Consider the following 15,234-nt stretch of genomic DNA (forward strand, 5'->3'; position numbering starts at 1 on the left):
TGGCCCACTGTAAGTACTGTATGTGCTCATCATTTCAGGCATTAGGGGGTACCGTGATTCAGGATTTCTAGGAGTTGGGGAAGGGGCAAATTCTTGGGTCCATTGGGTCTCAAGGCTAAAGCCAGGAATCCAAAAGGAGGGTCCCTGGGGTAGGAAAATAAGTAGTCCCAAACTTAGGTGCCTAAGTGGGACAGAGACTGGGGGTCTGCACTCAGATTCCTAAGGAAGTTGCAAAGTCTGGGTCACTGAAGGAAAAATTAGGGGCTGGGGAGCCATGTGTTCTTCTTGGAGTGCAGGGAAAGGGGGCTCCACCTTCTTGGGAGGAGTAGGGGTAGCCAGGGGCTAGGAAGATGGAAACTTGGGCCGGTGAGGTGAAAAACACGAGTCTAGGACTCAGAATCAAGTTCCCTAGGTGGAACTGGCGCCAGGCTTGGGTACTCTGGGGATATTACAGGGCTCCCCACGGTAGGGCTATGTAGAAGGGGAAGAATCAGGGGATCTGAGGCCCCTCCTGGGCCTTGGAGATTATGAGGTGAGCTGAGCTGAGCTGAGCGAAAGCGGGCCGCTTCCTCCCACAGGAAACCGCAGGCGTCGGGCACACCCAGCCTGCAGGGAGAGGCGCTCACTGCCCGCCTGCTAGCCCGGGAAGGCCCACGTGAGTAACAGCCGCCTCGGAGGGGGCGTGCCTTACAGAGCGAGTGGGTGTAACCAAGAGGGGGCGTGGCCGGAAAAGCGGGGACGGCACGAACGCCCGAAGCCCCGCCCACTTCCGCCTCTCAGCGCGCGGACGCGGTAGGCGGCGAAGGGCTTTTGGCGGCTTCCCGGGAAGCCGTTGATCGCGCTTGCGTACTGCTGAGGCTGTGGTGAGCGCTACTTCTCCTCACAACTCGCGGCTTCGGCACCGCCTTCCTTCCTGTGAATCCTTAATCTAATGTGGTATTAGCTTAAGACAGGCATCTCTTGGGCTCCGTCTAGAAGGACTTCGGCCTGGCTTCAAGGACTTCCATAAAGGTCCCCGCAGGCTCTTTCAGCTCCCGCCGCTTCCAGGTCCGCGGTACTCCTGAGACCTCAGCCTCGAGCTCCCCAGGACCATCCGACCTCCCCCAGGCCGTCCAGGCCTGAGGGCTTCCCGATTAGCCCGCCCTTCACCGCCCTCTCACCAGGCCCCACGTAAGGCCTTCCAAACCCGGCCCTCGCAGCCCGCCCCTTACGGGGACGCCCCTCCCTTCGCCAGTCCCGAGGCCCCGCAGTTTACAGGTGTCTTTGCCCCTGCCGTCGTCAGCCCGGAAGCCCCGCCCTTTACAGGTCCCCGTCGGCTCCAAAGCCCCGCCCCTCGGAGTTCGTCCCACTTTCTCTCCTCGCAGTCTCAGCCCCGCCCATCATAGCTCCGTACGCCCCGCCCCTCGCAGGACTCAGCTCACAGCCCCGCCCCTCACGGGCCCTCCTGGCTCCGCCCCTCTCAGAACCTCCCCGCCCATTAGTTCATCCTTTTTTTTTTTGCGACAGAGTCTTGCTCTGTCGCCCAGGCTGGAGTGCAGTGGCGCGATCTCAGCTCACTGCAACCTCCACCTCCCGGGTTCGAGCGATTCTCCTGCCTCAGCCTCCCGAGTAGCCGGGACTACAGGCACGCGCCACCACGCCCCGCTAATTTTTTGTACTTTTAGTAGAGGCGGGATTTCACCATGTTGTCCAGGCTGGTCTCCATCTCCTGACCTCAGGTGACCCGCATGCCTCGGCCTGCGAAAGTGGTGAGATTACAAGCGTGAGCCACCGCGCCCCACCTCGCCCATCAGTTCTAAGTCCGCGGGAACCCTGCAGGTCTAGCCTCGCAGCCTTCTCTGCCCCTCCTCCCGTAGTTTCTCCCGCGGCCTTGGTCCCGCCCCGGCTGCTGTCCTCAGGCCTCATTGGTCCCTTATCTCCCCAGTAACCAGATAACAACACTGAGCTTGGAGTACCAAGAACAGGTCAGGCCCGTGAGCAGGTAGGGCCCCCGACTCCCCCAAACCTGCCCAAACCACCTACAGCAGGCCCGGGGTTCCCCCTCCCCTGCGACCCAACAGCCCGGCCTCGGATATCCGGAGAGCCCTCGGATATCCTGTTCCCTTCCAACCTCGCGCCAGAGTCAGAGCCAGAGATGCAAGACCCACAGTGTGAGAGGTGGGAGGACGGGAGAGATGTGGGAGCGGACTGAGATAGGTCTCCCTCCAACCCTTCTTGGAGGAATGAGGTCAGCGCGGTTCTAGGGCCACCCCCTTGCAATTCCCAGTCGCTTGCAGTTCATCGACCACCTCCTTTGGGCCCTCGCCCGCCTGCTCTCTGAAGGGTCTATGTCCATCCCTACAGGAGGCCAGCCCTTTTGGGCCAGGATGCCTTTGGGACGCCCGGCAGGGAGTGCCCGCTCCGAGGAGGGAAGCGAGGCCTTTCTGGAGGGAATGGGTAATTCATTCATTCTTTGTTTCGTTCGCCCATTTCTTTTCCAGCCCTTAGCTTTCCCAAGTTCCAAGTCCTATAGGGAGGGGGAGAGTGTCCGTCCAGGAGCACCCTGTGGTGGGAACAGATATGCACCCTAAGGGAGGCAAGGTGGGCACCATAGTGGGTGGGCCAAGTGTGGGGAGTGGGGCAGGCTGGAGACTTCAGGCAGCAGGAGAAGTTTGAGTGGGGCCCAGCACTCCCTGTAGGAATTGCCAAAGGGAGAAGGAGGGAAGGGTGTTTCTGCAGGGATAACAGAATGTGGATAGAGCAGGCTTCCTCAAACCTGGGTGCTGTTGACTCTTGGGGTGGGATAATTCTTTGTTGTGGGGGCTGTCCTGTGTGTTGTAGAATGCCAAGCAGTGTCCATGGCCTCTGGATACTCTGGTACTCACTGGATACCAGTAGCACCCCCCCTTCCCCACAAGTCGTGACTAACAAATGTCTCTAGGCTGGGCGTGCTGGCTCATGCCTGTAATCCCAGCACTTTGGGAGGCTGAGGAAGGAGGATCACTTGAGCCCAGGAGTTCGAGACCAGCCTGAGCAACACAGTGAGACATCATATCTACAAAAAAATAAAATGAGCCAGGTGTGGCATACACCTGTAATCCCAGCTACTCGTGAGGCTGAGGTGGGAGGATCCCTTGAGCCCGAGAGGTAGAAGCTGCAGTGAGCTGAGATTGTGCCACCGAGCTCCAGCCTGGGGGACAGAGTGAGACCCTGTCTGGAAAAAATAAGTCTCTAGACATTGCCAAGTGTTTTTGGAAGGCACAATCACCCTCTGATTGAAAACTACTGGGCCTTTGGAGGCGGGGAGCGTGTGGGCAAGACCGGAGAGGTGGGTAAGGTCAGGTCACTTGGGGCCTTGGAGCCAGGCTGAGGGGCTGAGACTTTGTTCTGTGGGTACTGGGGCATCATGGGAGGCCTGTGAGGGGTATGGGCAGTTGTGGGTGGGGTAGGGTCAGCTGTGGGTGTAGAGAGACCCTCTGGGACTGTGGGGGAAGGCTGGAAGTTGAGAGAAAGGCTGGGGTGATGGTCCAGGTAGAAGAGGATGAGGCTGAGCCCAGGGGATGGGCTGAGAGAGGGAGGAGGCAAGAGGATGGGGCTGAGGGCTGCTGATGGTGGGGCGGAAAAGGAGGGAGGGAGCAAGAGCTTTCCCAATTCTAGGTGGTGTGCCCAGGTCCCAGAGGACCCAGAGGCCTTCCAGAAGTGCCCTCTGGTGGGATGGGAGTGGCTTTTAGGGAAAAAAAATCCTGAGTTCAGTTTTGAGTATGGAGGGATGAGGAAGCTTGAGGGATCCCAGAACTGAGGTTCAGTCCTAGAGGGGTGCTGGGGGCTGGGTCTGCAGTTCATTTGCAGTTTGTGAGACCCCAGAGGGAGCAGAATTCCCAGGTCCTTGGCTGGAAGGAGCTGGTGGTCGGGATCCCTGCTGAGTCCCTTGGCTGGCCCTGTTCTCAGTGGATTGGGAGCTGAGTCGACTGCAGCGACAGTGCAAGGTGATGGAGGGGGAGAGGCGGGCCTACAGCAAGGAAGTCCACCAGCGCATCAACAAGCAACTGTGAGCCTGTGCCTGGGCCCTGAGCTGGGGAGGGAGGCAGGCTGGACTCCTGGGTCTGAGTGGGAAGTGCAGGAGCAGTGTGTCCGGCCTTTAGGGATGCTGAGTTCTGCTCTCTTGCTGGCCCCTCTTCCATGTCCCTGCCTGGGTAGCGAGGAGATCCGGCGCTTGGAGGAGGTACGCGCCAATCTCCAGGTGCAGATCAGTGCAGCCCAGAACCAGGTCAAGCGGCTTCGGGACAGCGAGCGGCTGGAGAACATGGACCGCCTGCTGAAGGGCCGGGTCCAGGTGCAGGCGGAGGTCGAGGAGCTGCAGGAGCAGACCAGGGCCCTGGACAAACAGGTGGGTTCTGAGGTGGGTTTCTGCAAATCCTACTTACACGGGCAAGTGTTGTAACCTCCCTGAGCCTTAGCTTCCTCATGTGAAATCAGGCTATGAGGCCGGGCGCGGTGGCTTTTGCCTGTAATCCCAGCATTTTGGGAGGCTGAGGCGGGCAGATCACTTGAGGTCGGAGTTCAAGACCAGCCTGGCTAACGTGATGAAACCCCATCGCTACAAAAAATACAAAAATTAGCCAGGCATGGTGGCATATGTAATCCCAGCTACCCAGGAGGCTGAGGCAGGAGAATCGTTTAAACCTGGGGAGGCAGAGGTTTCAGTGAGCCGAGACTGTGCCACTGCCCTCTAGCCTGGGTGACAAGAGTGAGACTCCATCTCAAAAAAAAAAAAAATCGGGGTGATTGAAAGCATCCATCTGGTAGAGTTGTGCTCAGTGGAAATACACTGATGTTTGCTGCTTAGCACAGTCCCAGGCATTCAAAGAGCTGACTGTATGGTTAAGCAGGAAAGGTTTGCATGCTAGAGTCACTGAAACCTGTGTTAGGGTCCTGGGTCTGACATCAGAGCTCTGTGACCACAGGCAGGCAGGTTTTCACCTCTCTGGGCCCTAGTTTCTTCATCCGCAAGAGGATGGTGGCAACACCGCAGTCTAGACAGGTTGTGAATCCCATCTGTTTCAGGACCTTGCTATTTGACCTTGCAAACAATGTGATTTTTCTAGGCCAGTGATCTGTCAAGTTTTTATGAGCATGACTCATGAGGTGTAGTTCATATGCACCAAGATGCATACTGATGTAAACACACACATATATAATAATATATCTGAAACAGAAGTTTCAGCAAATAATATTTTTTTTTGATGTGGGATTCATTCTGCTAAATGCTGGTCTACTCTTCATTCTAAAAACGCTGCTTGTCATTTGGGCACAGTGGTGCGTGTCTTGAGGCTGAGGGGGCAGGAGTGCTTGGGCCCAGGAGTTTGAGTCTTCAAGGAGTTATGATTGCCCCACTGCACTCCAGCCTGGGCAACAGAGAGAGATCCACTTTCTTTCTTTCTTTTTTTTTTTTTTTTAGATGGAGTCTCACTCTGTCACCCAGGCTGGTGTCAAACTCGTGACCTCAGGTGATCCACTCACCTCAGCCGCCCAAAGTGCTGGGATTACAGGCGTGAGCCACGTTCCTTGCCCTAGACCCCCTTTCTTAAAATCGCGCCACTGTACTCCGGTCCGGGTGACAGAGTGAGACTCTGTCTCAAGACAACAGCAACGAAAAGCAAAACACAGTGATACGGCCACCGGCAAGGAATCCACAAGTCAAGGAATCCCACCTGCAGAAACTGGCAAAGGCAAGGAATGAAAAGACAAATTCCAAACTGGGAGAAAACATCTGCAAAGCATGTATCTGATAGAGAACTTACATCCAGAATATATTAAGAACTCTCCCAAACTCCACTAAAAAGACGGACCTTACCAAGCGTTGGTGAGGATGTGGAGGAAGTAGAATTCTCATGGTGGGACTGTAGAATGGCACATGCCTCTTGGCACACAGTTTGTTTTTTGAGATGCAGTCTCGCCTATTGCCCAGGCTGGAGTGCAATGGCACAATCTCAACTCACTGCAACCTCTGCCTCTTCAGTTCAAGCGATTCTCCTGTCTCAGCCTCCAAGTAGCTGTGTACCACCACGCCCAGCTAATTTTTTTGTATTTTTAGTAGAGATGGGGTTTTCACCATATGATTCAGACATTCCACTCTTAGGTGTTTACCCAAGAGAAAAGAAAGCACATGCCCGTACAATGAATTGTTCATGGATGTTCATAACAACTCAACTTTATTTGTAAAATCAAAAACTGAAACAACCCAAATGTCCATCATTGCATTCTTTCAGTCGCTTGGCTGAATGGACGACCAAACTGTGCTCTATGCATGCAATGGAATACGACTCGTGAATAAAAGAAATGGACTATTGACACAACATGGGTGAATCGCAAAATAACTATTCAGTGTGAAAGAAACTAGATACCCTTTTGATCCCCAAAAGAGTCCATACTATACAATTCCATTAATAGAAAATTCTAGAAAATGCAAACCAATCTATAGTGACAAAAAAACCGTTCAGGATTGCTGGGGGAGTACTTGGCTGCAGGAAGAGAATGGGATGAGCTGCTATAAAAGGGCACAAGGAAACTTTTAGGGGTGATGGATATTTTTACTATTTTATGTCAAAACGTATCAAATTATATACTTTATTTAGAGACAGAGTCTCGCTCTGTTGCCCAGGCTGGAGTGCAGTCGTGTAGTCTTGGCTCACTACAGTCTCCACCTCCCGGGTTCAAGTGATTCTTCTGCCTCAGCCTCCCAAGCAGTTGGGACAACAGGTGCCCACCAACATACTTGGCTAATTTTGTATTTTTAGTAGAGACAGGGTGTCACTCTGTTGGCCAGGCCCGTCTGGAACTCCTGACTTCAGGTGATCTGCCCACCTTGGCCTCCCAAAGTGCTGGGATTACAGGCATAAACCATCATGTGTGGCCCAAATTGTACACTTAATTGTCATCTATTCTTCAATAAGGCGATTATTGAGGCAGGCGGATTGCTTGAGCCTGGCCTGTGAGGTGGAGGCTATATTGAGCCTTGATGGTGCCACTGTACTTGCCCTGGGTGACAGAATCAGAACCTGTCTCTTAAAAAGAAAAAAGAAAAGAAAGAAAGTAAATTTTGCTGGGATTCACATGCAGTTGAAAGAAATAATGTAGATATGCCCCTTGTATGCTTTGCTACATTTTCTCACAGTGTCAACATTTTGGGTGTTTCTTCTTTTCTTTTTTGAGGTGGAGTCTCACTCAGTCACCCAGGCTGGAGTGCAGTGGTGCAATCTCGGCGCACTGCAGCCTCCACCTCCCAGGCCAGGCTCAAGTGATTCCAGTGCCTCAGCCACCCGAGTAGGTGGGATTACAGGCATGTGCCATGATGCCCAGCTAATTTTTGTATTTCTAGTAGAGACGGGATTTCGCCATGTTGGCCAGGCTGGTCTCAAACTCCTGACCTCAGGTGATCCACCCGCCTCGGCCTCCCAAAGTGCTGGGAATATACGCGTGAGCTGCTGTGCCTGGCCAACATTTGGGTATTTGCCTTTTATCACAGCAACTGCTGAAAATCCAGCCTAACAAAGATGTAACATCATGAAAAGGATGATAGCGCCCCCTCGTGCTGAACTTGTGAACTACCTTGCGCTAGTAGTTGTTGTGGTATCTGACCATATCAAGGTCTTCCTGCAATAAAATAAATTAAAAAAAATTTTTTTTTTTAAACATCCCAGGGGCCTGGCGTGGTGACTCATGCCTGCAATCCCAGCACTTTGGGAGGCTGAGATGGGTGGATCACGAGGTCAGGAGTTCAAGACCAACCTGGCCAACATGGTGAAACCCTATCTCTAAAAAAGAACAAAAAAATCCCCATAGTGAGTCTTAAGTCTGCTGCAGCCCTCTGCAGCATCTTGGTGCATACGTGACAAAGCTCTACAAATTGGGTGGCTTGTATAACAAAAATATGTTTTCTTGTAGTTCAGAAGGCCAGAAGTCCAAGATCAAGGTGTAGGTTTGGTTCCTTCTGAGTGGTGTGGGGTGAATATGTCTATTCCATGCCTCTTTCTTTGCTTCTGTTGGCTTGCTGGCAGTCTTTGGTGCTCTTCACTTGGAGACGTGTCACCCAATCTCTCAGCTCACTGCAGCCTCCACTTCCTTGGTTCAAATAATTCCCCTGCCTCAGCCTCCCAAGTAGCTGGGACTACAGGGGCCTGCCACCACGCCCGGCTAATTTTCGTATTTTTAATAGAGGTGGAGTTTTGCCATATTGGCCAGGCTGGTCTCAAACTCCTGACTTCAGGTGATCCGCCCGCCTCGGTCTCCCAAAGTGCTGGGATTACAGGCGTGAGCCACTGTGCCCGGCCAACATATGAGTTTTTATGGGACACGATTCAACCCATAACAGAGCACAAATTGAAACACAGTGTTAAGCAATTCATTTATCTATTTAGTTCGCACGTTTTGTTGAACATCTTCTTTGTCTCAGACACAGAGAAAACACAACTCTCTGTCCTCATTGAACCCCCAGTTTGCTTGGAGAGACAGAGCACACCCCAATAAGCACAGATGAATACAGAAATGAGAAGGACAGATTGGAAGTTGGTTTGAGGCATAAGCAGACCCAGGGATTCTACTGTCATCATTAGAATGTCTAATGTTCATTCTCAGCATCTCTCCAGCTCTCCCCTTCATTTCTGCCCACTGGCCCCATTCTCCCAGGATCCTCGCTGTGGTGGGTGCCATGACAGCTGAAGTCCTGGCATCTCATCCTTCCATCTCATGTGCTACCCCCAGACTATCAGGACAGGAGTCAGGGCCGGGCACGGTGGCTCATGTCTGTAATCCCAGCACTTTGGGAGGCCTAGGTGGGCTGATCACCTGAGGTCAGGAGTTCAAGAACAGTCTAACCAACGTGGGAAAACCCCATCTCTACTAAAAATACAAAAACTAGCTAGATGTGGTGGTACATGCCTGTAATCCCATCTGCTGGGGAGGTTGAGGCATGAGAATCACTTGAGCCTGGGAGGTGGAGGTTGCAGTGAGCCAAGTTCACACCACTTCACTCCAGCCTGCATGACAGAGTGAGACTCTGTCTCAAAAAAAAAAAAAAGGAAACAAGTCAGGCTGGCTTCATGGGGTCACAACCCTATCTCTAGGCCAAGCCCTGTGAATCTCTAGAACTGGGTCATGTGGCTGAGAGGGTGATACGTTGTGGTTGGAAGGCCCACCAGAATCGCATGGAGGACTGGATACAGTCAGCGGAAGGGTACATGGGATTCTGGGGCGATAAGGACAGCTGATGTCTGCCATGCGTAATGACTCATTTTCCCTTGGCCATTCACTCTTTCCCACATCCAGGCAACCATAAACGGGTACCACCCTCTTTCTTCTAGATCCAGGAGTGGGAGACACGGATCTTTACCCACAGTAAGAATGTCAGGTCCTCAGGATTCATCCAAGATCAGAAGGTCAAGATCCGGCGAAGGATCAGGATCCTGGAAGACCAGTTGGACAGGGTGAGGGTCAACATTCTGGTCCCTCAGCCTGCCTGAATTGTGGGGTTAGGGGAAGAGCTGGGCATGGTCGTTGGGTTCCATAAATGGTGGACAGTGTGTGCACATGTGTGTCGGGTCACAGGATTCTGGAGGGATGGAGGTTCCCAAGGAAAGGAGACTGATGGGTCCTTAGAGGGGAGTGGACATTGCTTTCAGCAACCCCGGAGAACCCATGTTTCTCAGGAAACAGGCCGGCCCCAGCTCTGATAAGTGCCTCTTCCTGGGCTGAAATTGGAGGTGGGAGACAGGCCTGGCCTCAGGCCCACTCTTCCAACCACCTTTCTACTCCCAGGCCACCTGTCGCTTTGATATCCAGCTGGTGCAGAACGCGGCCCTGCGTGAGGAGCTGGATCTGCTGCGGATCGAGAGGAAACGCTATCTGAACATGGACTGCAAGCTCAAGAAGGTCAGCTGCCCTGGCATCCAGGGGAGGAGAGAGGGACCCCTGCCACGGTCCTCCCCCCAGCTGTTTCCCTACCTGCTCCAGCACTCAGGCCTCAAGTATGGAATTGACTAGAGCTGTAGGCTTGCTTTAGTCCAGAGGGCATAGAGGCCTACGAGGAAAGTAGCCTCATTTATAGTTGTACAAAGCAGAGCGTCATCCTGAATGTTATCACCCAGGGCAATCTATGAGCAAGCAAGACCATTTATTATAAATTCCATGGGTATCTGAACCAGCCCTGTCCCCTCTCTTTTTTTTTTTTTTTTTTTTTGAGATGGAGTCTTGCTCCGTCCCCCAGGCTGGAGTGCAGTGGTGCGATCTTGGCTCACTGCAGCCTTCACCACCCAGGTTCAAGTGATTCTCCTGCTTCAGCCTCCTGAGTAGCTGGGACTATAGGCACCCGCCACTGAGCCCAGTGAATTTTTGTATTTTTAATAGAGGTGGGGTTTCACCCTGTTGGCCAGGCTGGACTTGAACTCCTGACCTCGTGACCCACCTGCCTCGGCTCCCAAAGTACTGGGATTACAGGCGTGAGCCACTGTGCTCGGCCCTTTCTTTTTTCTTTTGAGATGGAGTCTCGCCATGTCACCCAGGCTGGAGTGCAGTGGGGTGGTCTCGGCTCACTGCAGCTTCTGCCCCCCAGTTCAAGCGATTCTCCTGCCTCAGCTCCCAAGTAGCTGGGACTACAGGTGCCTGCCATTATGCTTGGCTAATTAAAAACATTTTTTTTTCAGTAGAGATGGGGTTTCACCATGTTGCCCAGGCGGGTCTTGAACGCCTGACCTTAGGCAATTCACCTGCCTTGGCCTCCCAAAGTGCTGGGATTAGAGGCATGAGCCACTGTGCCCGGCCTTGACTTTAATTTTGGAATAATTTCAAGTTACAGAAAAGGTGCAAGAATTGTACAAAGAACTCCTATATATCCTTCACCAAGTTTGATCATTTGCCACATTTACACTCTCTTTCTCATGCCTCCTTACTATGCGTGTGTGTAATTATCATTTTGGTGAAAATAATTTGTTATCCTGATTGCTGAACTGTTTGATGGTATGTTGTAGGCATTATGCTCCTAAGTACTTTAGAGCATTTTCTAAGAACAAGGCCATTTTATTACATAATCACAGTGCTGCCTGGGCGTGGTGGCTCACGCCTATAATCCCACCACTTTGAGAGGCCAAGGCGGACGGATCACCTGAGGTTGGGAGTTCAAGACCAGCCTGGCCAAGATGGTGAAACCCCATCTCTACTAAAAATACAAAAAAAAAAAAAAAAAAATTAGCTGGGCGTGTTGGCACGTGCCTGTAGTCCCAGCTACTCAGGAGGCCGAGGCAGAGAACTGCTTGAACCCGGGAGGCAGAGGTTGCAGTGAGCCAAGATCATGTCATTACACTCCAGCCTGGGGCAACAGAGTGAGACTCTGTCTCAAAAAAAAAAAAAGAACATACAGTGCTGTTACCAGGTCAGGGACATTAACATTGTTAGAATTCTAAACAGTCCATATTTCAAGTTTGCTGGTTGTCTCAACGATGTCCTTTACAGCAAACTTGATTTTCCCACTCTAGGCTCCAGTCCAGAACCCCACATTGCATTTGGTTGTTCTGGCTCTGTTCATCTGGGTCAGTCCCTTGACCTTTTTTTCTCCATGATGTTGACATTTTGGAAGCATCCAGGCCAGTTGTGTTGTACAATGCTGGTTTATCTGTGTTTTTTTTTTTTTTTAGACGGAGTCTCACCCTGTTGCCCAGGCTAGAGTGCAATGACTCGATCTTGGCTCACTGCAATCCCCGCCTCCTGGGTTTAAACGATTCTCCTGCCTCAGCCTCCTGAATAGCTGGGATTACAGGTGCCCACCACAATGCCCAGCTATTTTTTTTTTTTTTTTGCATTTTTAGTAGAGACAAGGTTTCACCATGTTGGCCAGGCTGGTCTCGAACTCCTGACCTCGTGATCCACTCACCTTAGCCTCCCAATAGCTGATCTTGATTCATGATTAGATTTGGCATCTGCACTTTGGGTGGAATGTCACGGCAGTGATAGTGTGTCCTTTGTATGCATTATCTCAGTACCTGAGGTCAGTTTGTCCCATGACTAGTGTTGCCAGGGAGGACCCGAAGGCTGTGGACTGGGCTGCCAGTCCCGCAAAACGAGTGGGGACTTCCAGCATCTCCTCTAGGCCCGATCATGACTGCCAATGGACCATGCAGTAAGCACCCTTTCTCTGCAGAGAGCTAGGAAGCACACATGTTTTAAAATTCGATTTATTTTTTGTAAAGATGGGGTCTTACTATGTTGTCCAGACTGCTCTTGAATTTTTGGGCTCAAGCGATTCTCCCACCTTGGCCTCACAAAGTGTTAGGATTACAGGCATGAGCCACTGCATTTGGCCGACACATTTTACAATAGTAGGTTCACGTTGATACCTCTGATTCCATTCCAATACCAGCAGCTTTTTCCTGAGCATTCTTCATTTCCTCTTTCTAGCTCTCTTCTCCCACAGTGGGAACCCCAGCTCCCAACCACATCAATGTACTTACTCATTGGCTCCATCATATGATACATACACACAAGAATTTTAGAAGTGCTGCAGCTGTACCACTGCCTCCCACACCTGATAAATAGGGTTCAGGATTTGTTTGCAGTTTGTTTTGTCCTTTGAGAATATGAGTATTTACATATCTTTTTTTCCTTTTCTTTCTTTTTTTTTTTTTTTTGAGATGGAAACTCTCTTTGTCACTCAGGCTGGAGTGCAGTGGCCATAATCTTGGCTTACTGCCAAGCTTCTACCTCCTGGGTTCAAGCAATTCTCCTGCCTCAGCCTCCCTAGTAGCTGGGATTACAGGTGTGCACCACCACGCCCAGCTAAATTTGGTAGTTTTAGTAGAGACCGAGTTTCACCATGTTGCCCAGGCTGGTCTTAAACTTCTTACCTTGAGTGTTCCATCTGCCTCAGCCTCCCAAAGTGCTGGAATTACAGGCATGAGCGCCCAGCCTATCTTTTCAAATTATTCTATTCAGAAGTTACTTGGATTAATTCCTTTATTTGGTCTTCTGTATAATGATGATGATTATTGTTATTTTTTGAGATGGAGGTTTTCTTTTGTTGCCCAGGCTGGAGTGCAATGGTGCGATCCCAGATCATTGCAACCTCTTCCTCCCGGGTTCAAGCGATTCTCCTTCCTCAGCCTCCCAAGTAGCTGGGATTACAGGTGCCTGCCATCATGCCCTGCTAATTTTTGTATTTTTAGTAGAGACAGGTGTTCACCATGTTGGTCAGGCTGGTCTGGAACTCCTGACCTCGTGATCCACCCACCTCGGCCTCCCAAAGTACTGGGATTACAGGCGTGAGCCACCATGCCTGCCCTTATTATTATTCTTAAAAATGTTTAAGTTCACTTGCTCCCATTTGCCTTCAGTTTTAGTTTTCACTCCTCTCTTTATTGATTTAATTTCCTTTATGAATATATAAAACATTAACAAGGTTCTCAAATCAAAACTATTCCAAAAGGTCTCCTAGAGAAACGCCATTTCCTCTCCATCTCCTCCAACTAATTTCCAACCAGCCCACGGTTACTAAATATTTTCTTAGTTTTTGGTTATCTACAGACAGAACCTTTTGATCCAGCTTATCAGTTTGACTTCATACCTCTTTAAAATCTTGTTCATGGGCAGTTGCTGATGAGGAGGGTCCGCATTTGGAAGCCTCAACAGCTTCACTCCTTATTGGAGAAATCATGGGGGCCGAAAGGAAAGACTCTGAGAATGAGGCTGTAAGAAGTGGCACTGATTTTTTCCCTCCTCCCCCAACAGAAGATTCACCACCTGCAGCACATGGTCAGCACCCTTATCCTCTCCTCCACCTCTGCCTATGCCGTCAGGTAGGGACTGCGGGCATCCTGGGATGGTGGGACCCCGATGACTCAGGACGCACCTTTCCGTAAGGCAGTGGTGGGAAGGTTCAGGACTTAAGAAATAGACATCAGAACCTACTTTTTCCCCCATTATATGCTCCTGTTCTCTCTCTCCCCTATCAGTTCCCCAGCTCCACAGGCAAGGTCCTGTTCTCTTTCTTGGGCATGTAAATCAACCTCTAGTGACCACATCCAGCACCTAAGAATGCATCTAGTGGCTGTGCTCTGTGGCTCACGCCTATAATCCCAGCACTTTGGGAGGCCAGGGCGGGTGGATTGCTTGAGCTCAGGAGTTTGAGACCAGCCTGGCCAGCATGGTGAAAACCCCATCCCTACCAAAAATACAAAAACTTAGCTGAGCATGGTGGCGGGTGTCTGTGGTCCCAGCTACTTGGGAGGCTGAGGTGGGACATTGGCTTGAGTCCCGGGGGCAGAGGTTGCAGTGAGCTAAGATTTCGCCACTGCACTCCAGCCTGGGCAGCAGAGTGAGACTCCGTCTCAAAAGAAAAGTGCATCTAGCATATAAAAATGCAGAGAGAATTAAGATGTGCATATATAGGGCAGCAGGGGTCCTGGGGCCTGCAAGCATTTGGCGAATTTGTTATTTGTCAGTATTGGTTGCAAGGGACAGATATTTTCTTAGGCCACCTTCAGATAAAGAGACATGCTGTAAGGAGTTGAGGGGCTGAAGCTGCTTTAGGTGTTGGCTTCTTTCTGCCTCTCTGGGGCTCTCTCCCCATCCCTGACTCTTTCTCAGCTTCACCCTCTTCTCTTCTTGCTCCAAATGCTTTTTCCCTTCCACTGAGTTCTTCCCTGGTCCCTGACGGACATCACTGATGGCCCACGTCTGCCTTAGGGTCTCTGTGATTTCTCTCTCTCTGTGAAAATAAACATAGCATTTAGTACATTCACAGGGTTGTGCAGCCCTATCACTTCTATCTAGGTCTGAAATATTTCCATCACTCCCAAAGGAAACTGTACCTGCCACCGGAAGTGCAGGAATCCTCAGTGCTTAGTCTTACCTGGGAGAAAGAATTCTGCCAAGTGACTGATTTAGCCAACAAAGAGACCGTACTGAAGGCAAATAGGGAGCAGAGAGTTTACATAGACAGAGGCAGTGCACTCTGAAGGATGAGGAGAGCAGGCTGTTGAAAGAAAGTGAGCCAGCAGCACTCTGAGAGTTTTGTGTTGGCTTTTTTTTTTGAGATGGAGTCTCGCTCTGTCGCCCAGGTTGGAGTGCAGTGGCACGGTCTCACCTCACTACAACCTCCATCTCCCAGGTTCAAGCAATTCTTGTGTCTCAGTCTCCTGAGTAGCTGGGACTACAGGTATGCACTACCACCGCCTGGCTAATTTTTGTATTTTTTTTTTTTTTTTTTTTTTT

At 51.0% G+C, this 15,234-nt stretch overlaps 1 protein-coding gene across 2 annotated transcripts in view; it reads left to right on the forward strand.

Annotated features, from left to right (window-relative positions):
• The first annotated feature begins 1,738 nt into the window (after positions 1 to 1,738).
• CCDC114 (coiled-coil domain containing 114) overlaps positions 1,739 to 15,234 on the forward strand; it is a 22,723-nt gene continuing 9,227 nt past the window's right edge. The window contains exons 1-7 of one of the 2 annotated variants that reach the window (XM_032271006.1): positions 1,739 to 1,981; positions 2,344 to 2,436; positions 3,928 to 4,027; positions 4,177 to 4,366; positions 9,339 to 9,461; positions 9,793 to 9,906; positions 13,750 to 13,817. In XM_032271006.1, coding sequence (XP_032126897.1) covers positions 2,367 to 2,436; positions 3,928 to 4,027; positions 4,177 to 4,366; positions 9,339 to 9,461; positions 9,793 to 9,906; positions 13,750 to 13,817 — 665 coding nt within the window. In that variant the 5' untranslated portion in view covers positions 1,739 to 1,981; positions 2,344 to 2,366. Of the gene's footprint in view, positions 1,982 to 2,320; positions 2,437 to 3,927; positions 4,028 to 4,176; positions 4,367 to 9,338; positions 9,462 to 9,792; positions 9,907 to 13,749; positions 13,818 to 15,234 lie in introns of those variants that run through there. The other variant, XM_032271007.1, reaches the window with a different exon arrangement.

This window comes from Sapajus apella, unplaced genomic scaffold (genome assembly GCF_009761245.1).
Source record: "Sapajus apella isolate SASKATOON/1434 unplaced genomic scaffold, GSC_monkey_1.0 scaffold220, whole genome shotgun sequence".
Lineage (NCBI taxonomy): Eukaryota > Metazoa > Chordata > Mammalia > Primates > Cebidae > Sapajus > Sapajus apella.